Genomic DNA, 10952 nt, shown 5'->3' on the forward strand with positions numbered 1-10952 from the left:
TGTTTTCCTGCTGCGGTCGTCCGTCCGGTGGGGAAGTGTGGCCGCTGCCCCGCTTCACCTCCTCAACTTTCTCCTTCCTGCTCCACTTCCTGTCCGACTCAGAAAACTGGTCTCACTCTAAACACTGTGATCATCAACGTGTCGCCCAGTTCCTGCAAATATCTGCCTTTTTATTTCATATTCAGAGAAAGAAGAATGTCAGCAGCATCCGTCTCTACGATCTGCAACGTCAACGTTCCTCAAATCAGAACTGCAGGAGTTTACATATTCTTCCTTCAGTTTACGGCTCCAGGACGACGAAGAGTCCACTTCTACTGCTGTTAAAACCTTTATGGCATCAAAAATAAACTGAGAACAGATTGATCTTCTTCTGATGTGTTGCTTTTATCAGACATAGTGACTGATTTGACCTTCTAGTGATTAATACGATCATACTAGTGGTAGAAAGCTGTGAGCTGAAGCCTCCGTTAGACCAGCAGCAGCTTCATTTAGACTTAATGACTTCAGATAACAGCTCTACAGCTCCAGAGACCCCTGATCTCCTTTTAAGATGATTTGTTAGCATGTTTGTCTGAAGCAGAGGAGCAGATGTTAGACGACATGTCAGCAGCCTGCCGAGGGACAAAATAATCTGTCACTGAATCTCAACGTAAAGCAACCCAGCTGGGTTTAACGGTGTGGAGGCAGAGATGAACTGATCAACACGTCATCAGATCAACAGCGGTGGAAAGATAAAACTGTGACAGGAGGACAAAACAAACCATCACCAGCGTCACCGTGGAAACCAGCTAACGGACGTTCCTCAGGACAACATGTGACCTCTCTGGGAGGAAAACCAAACATTCACACACATGACGGCGAAAAATGAAAAACACACTGACGCTGTGAACCGGGAACAACCACAGAACCAGGATCAGCTGGTCCAGGTCCAGGTCTGCTGCTGGGAGGCTGAAGCTCAGAGAAACTACTGAAATAATCACAACCATTAACACCCGTTTACTAAACGTCTAACGAGCCAATCAGCTGCTGACATGAAGCTCTTCATCGTTTCACATTCAGGGTCTGACGACGCTGAGACCCGGTCCGACATCACCTCCACATTAAATAGAAGAAAATCAACCTGGTGTGTTTGCTGAACAGCTGCTCTGCTGTAAGAGAAAACTGCATCTGCTGCACGAGGTTCTGTGGATCAGCTGGTTCTGACCGTCTGGTCCTGACACCAGAACAACTCTGAAAACGTTCACATCCAGGCTGACAACAGTTTAGTGTTCATATGACAGCTGGAGGTATCTGATCTGTTCCCTTTATGGACTGATTTGATCTGCTTCTTTGTTTTTAATGTAATCAGTTAATAACTGTGTTTGTGTTCTGGTTCTGGTTCTATTTGTCTTCTTCTAGTTTTGTGTGAAGCTCTTTGAATGACCTCGGCTACACACATGAACCAGCCAACATCAGCCTCCAGCAGGACGACACCGGACCACACATCATCTACAGACGATTCCATATGGACCAGAATCAACCAGAACCTCCACCTCCCTAAACACACATTTCTTTAGCTTCATGTGTGGAAACAAGCAGTGGAGTCGACAACGACCAACCTGCTGGTGACGAGAAGATAAAAACCAGCATCAGAACCACCAGAAACATCTTCAGGTGAACATATTCTATAATTAAAACCGTTAAAGCGATGACTGGTGCTGGTAAACCCTCCGGTCCAGACTAATCGTCTCTCTGCTCCAGCTTGCCTTCGTCGTGTGACGGTGCTTTGAAGCAGCTTTACCTTGAGGAAGATTTTGGTTTTTCCCATCTGCCAGTCGTCGTCTCTGCCGAGCACCGCCTCAGCGATCCTCTGGCAGGTTCCCCTCAGGTCCTCCTGATGGACGAGACCAGGAGGTTCATCAGATTTATGACATGAGATGGATGCAGCGGCTCTGAGTCGGTGCTTAGATACAGAGAATAATTAAAATAAAAGCTAACGTGACGACAGCGATGAGGACGTCTTGTTTGTGTGTTTGTCTTTAGATGGACTTTAACAGAAGATGGACGATCATTTGTCCAACATTCATACTTCTCTCAGTATCACCGACATGAGCAGTACTGTCACAGCTAGAACTAGTACCTCTATATGTTGGTTTATTTGTTGACAATCTGTTTGATTTTGTCATTTAAAGCTTCCATCAATGTTATTTACGTGTAGCTGTGATAAATAACTGAAGTAAAACAAACGGTGAAGCACCTGAACAGCAGCTTAATCGTGATGTTAGAAAGTCAAACGGCTGTTTTTCGGTCGCACACAGAAACAGTTTGAGCTCGAGGCTGCAGCGGAAACAGAACCACGACGGGTCCAAAGAAAACAGTGACCGGTTCTGGTTGCTCTGACGGGAAAAACTTTGACCTGGAGCTAGTTTCAGTTCGTAGAAAGCAGAACTCAGAGACTGTCAGACACGTGAACACGTCCTCAGAATGTAAACAAACAAACAAACAAACAAACAGTCTGTCACCTGCTTGTAGGCGGGTTTGACTCCCGGCATCAGGACTCTGTAGCGGTCCACAAACTCCACGAAGGTGTAGCGTATGGGGTATCCAGCACGGCGGATCCGAATGGTCTCCATCATCCCCGAGTACCTCAGCTGACGCACACACAGCTCCCTGTCAAACAACTACACACACACACACACACACACACACACACACACACACACACACCAGGTCGCTTCAGTACACGTTAAAACTCTACGACTAAAAAATTCAGTTAATAGTAATGTTGACTTTTTATGGATCTCACTGCTGATCTGGAACAATTTCACTTGTTTCAATGAAGTTTAATAACAAGATCATCGTCTTATACTTTATAAAAACACTGTTTGTGGTTCATTTGTGTTTTCTGAATATCTGAAGTGAAAATCTGAAAGTTTCATCCTGAAAAATGTCCTGAAACTGGAACGTATTAATTCTACAGTTTCAAAAGAAAACAACTGAAAACGACTTTCACTTGATCTTTTTCCATGTTGTGTGAATTTAAACCAGGTCAGTATTTTATCTGTAAGTAAAGACAAGAAGCAGCTAAAATAACTTGAACATCAAATCATCCAGGAGACAGAAGGACTCATAACTGGAGCTGAACTGAAATTAAAAACATCATTTCTGAATTTAAATCCTGTAAACCTCTCTGTTAGCGTCATCTGTAGTGGAACCGTCACCGAGACAAACAACGACTGTTCTCAGATTTATCCAACTTTATGTTTTCCTTCAGCTGGCTTCAGTGCGGTTTTATAATCTATGACACAGATTGTCGACTGAACCCCTGAAACACAGCGGCTGTCCGGTCAGAACACTCACCATGGGCTTCTTGTATTCGTTGGGTTTGATGCAGCGAACGAAGAACGGCTGACAGACGCTCAGAGTTCTCATCAGCAGCTCCAGAGATCTTTTGAACTGACTGCTCAGCGTCGGAGAACGTTTCCTGGTTTCTGCCCCCTGAAAACACACACACACACACACACACACACACACACACACACANACACACACACACACACAACACGAGGCAGCAGATAAAGTGTGAGGGTCGCCCACAGTGAGGATCCTGAGCTCTGACACAAACCTTTTTCCTCTTTCTCTAAACAGTCAAACAGAATAAATTCTGATGTTAATTCACTGCTTGAAACAAAAAACACAAACATGTGCTGGTTCCAGCTTATTGAATGAGAGGATATCGTTTTTATACTTCATGAAATATGACATTAAACTGAATATTTTGGGGCTGTTACAGCAGCTTCACGCTTTATGAGGTGTGGACGGAGCAGCAGCTTTATCACAGGACGGATTAAAACCTCAAACAAGTGATTAAAAACTCACCTGCAGCTATTTTCAAAGTAAAACAACATATTCTTCAAACTTAAAGCTTTTCTTGATCACATATTACAACAGACTGAAGATTTTGGGGCTGAAACTGCAGCTTCAAGCTTTATAAGGTTTATACAGAGAAACACCTGATTCAAGGTCAATGAAGTGACCTGCTGCTAGTTTAAGAGAAAAATATTACAAATATCAGAAGTTCCAGTTTCTCAAATGTGAGGATTTGATGTTTTCCTCCAACACATATGATAATAAATGATATATTTGGGACTTTAGAATGTTGGATAAATAAAAAATATGTATCTGGATTAGTCTCTTAGGTTGAGGGGAACTATTATAAGAGTTTATCATATTTTCTGACTATTTTAAACCAACTGATAAATGTAGAACATTACAGACAGGTCAGCTGGAAACCAAACTGTTTATTACAGCTCTATTTAAACATCATTATTAAATGATTTACCAGAAAAGCCATTTTTATTTAAACAACAGTCCAAAAATCACAACAGTAGTGCCTGGAGGAGAGTTTTAATTTACATTTTATTTATCTTTATATTTATCTTACCGGAGTCCAGGCTGGATACAGGACCGCTAGCTAGCTAGCATTAGCCGCGTTAGCTCCGTGACGCTTTAGCCGAGCTGAGACAATGACAGCAGCTAGCCTAGCCTAGCTCCATCGAAGTTAACGTATTTACACCACATATGTGTGCATTAAATATGGACATATATGGTGTAAATACGGTAGCTTCGAGATACAAAACACAACATTGTTTTAACTCGTAGCTAATTTGCGCACAGACAGAACACCGCTAGCTTAGCGGGTGTTACGGTGTGTTCCGTTACCGGTAAAATCCGGTGACCTGACCGGCGGTTGAGCCCAAACTTCACATATCGGGTGATTAAAAAAGAAGTAAAACTAAGAACTAAGACGACGACTAACTAGCTAACTAACACGTTTATAAACAGATGTCAGGTTAGCAAACATTTTCTACTTGAATGGCACCGTTTAAAGAGCTGAAACACACCGCTACGCTTTGTGACGAGCTTTTATTTTGAAATTAATTGCCGGAATAGTGTTTATGTAAATGTTTTTCTCTTTACAGTGTGTGCTGCCCTCCTGTGGTCACAGTCAGGTACTGCAACACCAAAACCAATTCAGAAGTAAAGCACGTAGACTGAATAGAAGTTATTTCATGTCTCACAGTAGCTGATCACTGTTGGTGTAATTAGTAGAAATACATGGAGTTGTTTCAAATATATATTTTTTCTTGATCTTGACAGCTGACGGTAGACTTTATGCGCATTTGCTGCCCTCCAGCGGCCACAAAAATGACCTGCATTTTAGGTTAAGTTAGCTACAATAATAAATACAAGGACGTTTCCGGTCAAGGCTTCGAAATAAATTGCGATTTTTAACTAATTAATTTCAATAACCAATAGTATTTATTTTTATCTCCAGTGCAAATAATTAAGTTTGAACGAGTAGAGATATAGATGACCGAATCAGACCCGTTGATTTAACCAATTTTGTGAGTTAGTTAAGAATAAAACATTAAAAGGAAACAGCTAGCCTAGCTCCTACGGCGCTACTTTATTTACACTATATATATATATGTGTGTGTGTGTGTGTGTGTGTGTGTGTGTGTGTGTGTGTGTGTGTGTTTAGCATATATAAGCACTGAAAAACAAACAAACAAACATGGTGCGGTTTTAGCTCATAGTTAATCTGCCTAAAGATGCTGTTAAAAGACCGACAACACTTGCGACAGAACACCGCTAGCTTCCCTGGTGCTTCGGCGACCGATGACTTCAAATATACAGACGCACGTTGTGACGTGTTTTTTATTTTGAAAGTCCGTCCCGGAAAAGTAATGTTTATGAAATTGTTGTTGTCTTTACACTGTTTGCTCCCCTCCTGTGGCTACAGTCGGTACTGCAGCATTAAATTTAAACGTGCAATAGCGGAGAAGGGTGCGTCGATACAGGGACGCGTTTGCTGCCCCCAGTGGTTATAGTAGGAACTACAGCGTTAAGTTAGCACGAGTAAGAACGAATCATTTCCGGTCTCTGTTTTCAAAATAGTTATGCTTATACTTAGTAAATTATTTATTAAAAGGTTGCTGTTCATGGCGGTACAAAACGTTTTAATATCAAAACTGTAGGTTGGAAGAGTAAAATAATTAATCAACATTGTCAAGCTGTACCACGTACTTTTATGGAGCGATTTAAAAATTAAAGTAAATTTTGAGAGTAGAATTTAGAAAGAAACAAATGTAAACGGGTTAAAAGGTTTTGTGTGTGCAAACTACATGATGATGTACTGCTCAGTTTCTATCTTGTTTTGTTTTGTTGTTTTGTTTTGCGTTAGTCTCTAAATCTGTTTTTAACGTGCTGGACTTTGCTTGTAAAGGACTTTGATTTGATTTGTTTAAAAAAGTCCAGCATAAATGAAGTTTGACTGATTGATTCATGACACATTAACAGAATAATACATCAACAATATCGATTAAAATAAAAATATAAACAAGACTTGATTGGTTTAATCATTTAGAATCATCATAAATATATTGAACTTTATTGTAGTTCTGCTTTGTGGCCACTAGGAGGCACTAGGTGATCATGAGTTTTATTTAAAAAAGCATTGATATCCTTTTAAAAACTCTGGCATTTGAAAAAGAAGTTCATCCATGTAGCTGTGATGTGTTTCTTCATGTAGACGAGGTGATTTATTCACCTAAAGACATGAACAGATCTTCACTGAACATTAAATCTGATTTCACTTCAACCTGATCCTGATGTGACAGCAAACAACATAAATGAGAATAAAACATAAAACACGGTTTCACTGTTCAGAGTGTGAATGAAGAACCAATAAACAGATGAACAGGTGAGTCGATGGAGGCTTTTGTTTTGGAGGTGCTGGATGGATGCTTTCTGTTACCTTGGGAGGAGCTGTGGCAGGTGAAGCTACTGAACTATCAGCAGAGAAACCACACAGAGACTGAAGAGAAGCAACACACTGGCATGCAGGTGCACACAAACACACACAGACACACAAAGAGGGAAGACAAAGAAGACGCTGATGTTACCTTTAAGCTGCACATTACTGAGAAACAGGCGAGTTAAAGAGTCAAAAGCAGCAGCAGCAGGAGGAGAAAACAGCTGGAGGGGGTCCAGCTCTCAGTTCATTCTCTGAAGCTGTTGGTTGTAAATTAAAATGTTGATGCTGAAATTTCCTGGTTTTGGAGTTAAATGAAATGAACTTGTTTTGTTAGAAAATGAATGAAAGCACCGATTAGAATTTCACTGGATTGATCTAATCAGTCAAATGAAGTGATTGAGAGAAACGAAGCTGAAGCTGGTTTCTGATCGTTACAGTGACTCTGCTGAAGGAATCGTATCAAACAGAACTGGATCACAGATGACAACAGGAAGCTTCATCAGTAACTTAAAGAAGCACACACACAAAAAAACACAAGGATCCAGAGATCAGGCTGCAGATCAAACACGTAAACAGTTCAGATTGAGCTCACGTAGGAATAAAAGACAGACAGTTAAATTCTTGCTCTTGACTTTGCTGCCCTTTGCCATCTACCTGAAGTACACTTGATTTAAATGTGATTTTATTCTCCCTGTGCAGTGGGACTCTGCTGGAACGCCTCCTGTTCTGTCAAACAGCATCTCTGATGAGCTGAATCTCCTCATCTGCCTCAAAACAGCAACTCTTTGACTAAAGTTTAATTTCTGGAACAAGGTAGAGACTTCAGGGGGTCGAGTCCGGCACAGTGATAATGTGCTGCTGTGGCCAAAGACTGTCCCAGAACGTTTTGATGCCGCCTCGTTTAAAGGAGACGTCCGTCAAACTGTTGACACCTGCAACTGCAAACAGGCCGATTTTCACACCTAATATTACGACATTTTATTCTACTGAGGAGCAGGAACTTGTGGGCGGAGCTTGTAGAGGAAACCAGGAAGTGAGAAAACTTGTTTTTTGGCTCATGAGGCAGGTGAGCAGAAGACGCCATCTTTGACTCCAGTAAACTCACAGCACATAAAGGTGTATGTGTGTGTGTGTGTGTGTGTGTGCGTGTGTGTGTGCGCGTGTCCGTGTCCGTTACCATGGCAACGTCAGCCTGGAAGATCTGCTTGATGAACTTGTTTTTGGAGGAGTGAACCAGCTGGATGATGTCGCCGTACAACGTGTCTCTGTTCTTCTCCAGGAATCCTGCAACCAACAAACCAGCGGTGGAAAGTAACTAAGTACATCTACTCGAATACTGCACAGTATTATTTTAAGGTAAATACACACGAGTACTTCTGTTCTGATTGTTGTACTTTTAACTCCACGGTTAATTCATCCACAGCAGTCAGATTAAAATTTAAACATTACGAATCCCGAAAATGGAACAAACTCATAAAATACAATCTTATAAATGAAACCAGTGTTTTACAGCCGTTCTGACACGTGGATTAGAAACTAGATGAGCTGCTAGAAGTTCAAGTAAACTTCAAAATGTGTCACAGAAAGTTTCTACTTTAATTTGTGCATCATGTTCTTGTTTCTATTTCTTATTTATTCTCTCATTAACTTTTCCTCAAACCATTAAACCATCAAACTGTACATAAAGTTCTATTCCAGATTAAGTTATAGATAAATTCTATTAATAATACTCATGATTTTTATCTAAATAAATGTATGCAAGCAGGACTTTGAGCTGTAATGAAGTAAAAACTAGCAGCTACTAAAATAAAAGTCCTGCAACTAATTAAACAAATAAACCGTCTGAAGTGTTGCTCCGTGTGTGAAACAGCAGCAGCCTCGTGTACGATACAAACAAAATTAAACACATCAGACTCTTCATCCTCATAAACATGAACATTTAGATGATGACACTTTAAGCCACTCTGACCTCTCGTCTCGTAGAAAACGACTCCAGCAAAGTGTTGGATCCCAAACTGGGTCTCGTAGTTGTTCTTTGGTGGGATGTAGTTTGTGTTGAGTTTGTGCTGAAAGTTCAGTTTGTTCAGCATCGTGGTGTCGGTGCCCTGCAGGAGACACGCAAGGAAAGAATTACACCAGAACGTAGACGTAGAGGCGTCGACGCCGACTTTGTTCAGCTGCAGCAGAAACGAGAAACTAAACACTGACCTTCACTTGTGGGCTGGACTTCAAGTGAAAACAGTAACTCAACAAGTTTGTGCCTCGTAGACGACAGAACAAGTCTGAAGCTGCTGCTGCTGTGTTGTCGGCATCTTAAAATGATTTACACCGTTTAAATTACGAGTCTTTTTGGTTTCAAATGGCTCCAAATGGGCCGATGACGTTTAAAAATACAGTTTTAGTTGCTCGTTAGAAAGCAGTTGCTTAACTTAACCGCAAGAACCAAACATTAAGTTAAAGTCCTCACCATGAAGAGACGGCACATTTCTACACCTAAAGCCATCATAAAGGAGTTTAATCAAATCAAATGGTTGTTTCTAGTTTACTTAAAGTAAATATGAGAGTTTTGCTCATGTCCAGTTAAACGTTTAGCGCCACTTCAGAACCAAAACACGATTTTGACTGAAAACGATGAATGAACAGCTGAAAAATCCACTCAACTCATTAAATAAAGCTGAGAAACAAAACTCAGACATAAGCAGAGTTCCCAGGATGCATTGTGAGTGAGATAAAACTCCAAAAAGACAAAGAAAACAACCATGGTGGACGCCTGCTGTGTGTCTTTACTAAACTAAGGTTTGCTGGTTTCTTTACGTAATAATCCAAACAACACAAACCACGATGAGGTCTTCATCTGTCGACTTATTTCTCGAGAGCTGAGCCATGAGAGAGCTGAACATGAACAACAAGACCAAAGTTTTAGTCAGAGAGATAAACAAGAAGCTAAAACTGACTGTAAAGCAAATAACTGTAGACTCACGGCCTTCCTCATGACTAAAAGGTTTAAAGTTATTATTCCTGAAGAGTTAAACCCTCAGAAATTCAGCTGTTGCATCAGTGGTTGATTCAAATGTTCTAAACTAGACCGATCCAGAGTTTTCTCCTGTGAAGCCAAAGCTCCTGTACGACCGCTAACGTGACCTCTGTGCTCCGTCTCTAACCAGCCGACGGTCGACCAGATGTTAACTTCAGCGTCTGGACTTTCGAGGGAACAGAAACCAGCAGAGTCTCGGTTCGTACCTTCGGGAACTTGCTCTCCTCGTCGATGAGCGAGATGATGTTCATGGGTTTGATGGCGATCATGTCCAGAGCGTCCTGGTTGTCGGTGAACTCGATGTGCTGCCAGTTGATGTGCTCCAGGTTGTACTCCTCCTGCTCCAGCTTGAAGACGTGGCGGACGAAGAACTGCTGCAGGTTCTCGTTGGCGAAGTTGATGCAAAGCTGCTCGAAGCTGCAGGACGGAGGACAAACAAAGTGATGAAGCTTTAATCGCTGTCACATCACTGGTTTATGTTCGTGTTATGTCACATTCTAAAACAGTGAATGTCTTCATACAACTTTCAGGAATTTATACTAAAGGATGTTTTAGGCAAGTTATTTTTACTCCCCAAGAAATGCAAGAGAAACACAAATGAGCATCACCTTCCATAGTTTGGCTGAATAACGTCCCTGCTACTAATGCAGGGGAACTGAGCATGTGCAGGTTTTACCTGTTGACGGTGAAGTTCTCGAAGCCGAAGATGTCCAGCAGGCCGATGGAGCGCCTCAGAGCTTTGGGTTGTGAGGACGGAGGCTTGTAAATGGCTGCGTTGATCTTCTCCACAATCCACACGAACAAACGCCCGTAAATACCCTGCACACACACACACACACACACACACACACACAAACACACAGGCCACAACCAATCAACACTTTGATGACCTCTGGTAACGTTAAGGAGGCTTTTAAATGTGTGGCTTCCTGTTTGGTCTGTCCTGTGCACGATACACATTACAACTATCACAATGTCTATAAAAGGATCCTTTCATGCCAAAATGAAAACAGTTTCCCACATGTAAGTATCCTCACGTCATGATGCCGCCACCGCCGTGCTTCATCATGATACTGCCACCACCGTGCTTCATCATGATGCTGCCACCACCGTGCTTCA

The 10952-nt window shown here is 41.6% G+C and overlaps 1 protein-coding gene across 1 annotated transcript in view; it reads right to left on the reverse strand.

Moving 5' to 3' along the window:
- Positions 1-10952, reverse strand: part of LOC103373498 (unconventional myosin-VIIa-like) — a gene marked incomplete at its 5' end in the record, with an annotated part of 35319 nt that overhangs the window by 21346 nt on the left and 3021 nt on the right. Inside the window, 8 exons of the mRNA XM_008303396.1 lie at positions 1781-1873; positions 2502-2660; positions 3340-3477; positions 6800-6859; positions 7977-8083; positions 8769-8904; positions 10040-10250; positions 10510-10652. Of these exons, the coding sequence (XP_008301618.1) occupies positions 1781-1873; positions 2502-2660; positions 3340-3477; positions 6800-6859; positions 7977-8083; positions 8769-8904; positions 10040-10250; positions 10510-10652 (1047 nt within the window). The remainder of the gene's footprint in view (positions 1-1780; positions 1874-2501; positions 2661-3339; positions 3478-6799; positions 6860-7976; positions 8084-8768; positions 8905-10039; positions 10251-10509; positions 10653-10952) is intronic.

Source organism: Stegastes partitus, unplaced genomic scaffold, assembly GCF_000690725.1.
Source record: "Stegastes partitus isolate 25-593 unplaced genomic scaffold, Stegastes_partitus-1.0.2 Scaffold1997, whole genome shotgun sequence".
In the NCBI taxonomy this organism is placed as follows: domain Eukaryota; kingdom Metazoa; phylum Chordata; class Actinopteri; family Pomacentridae; genus Stegastes; species Stegastes partitus.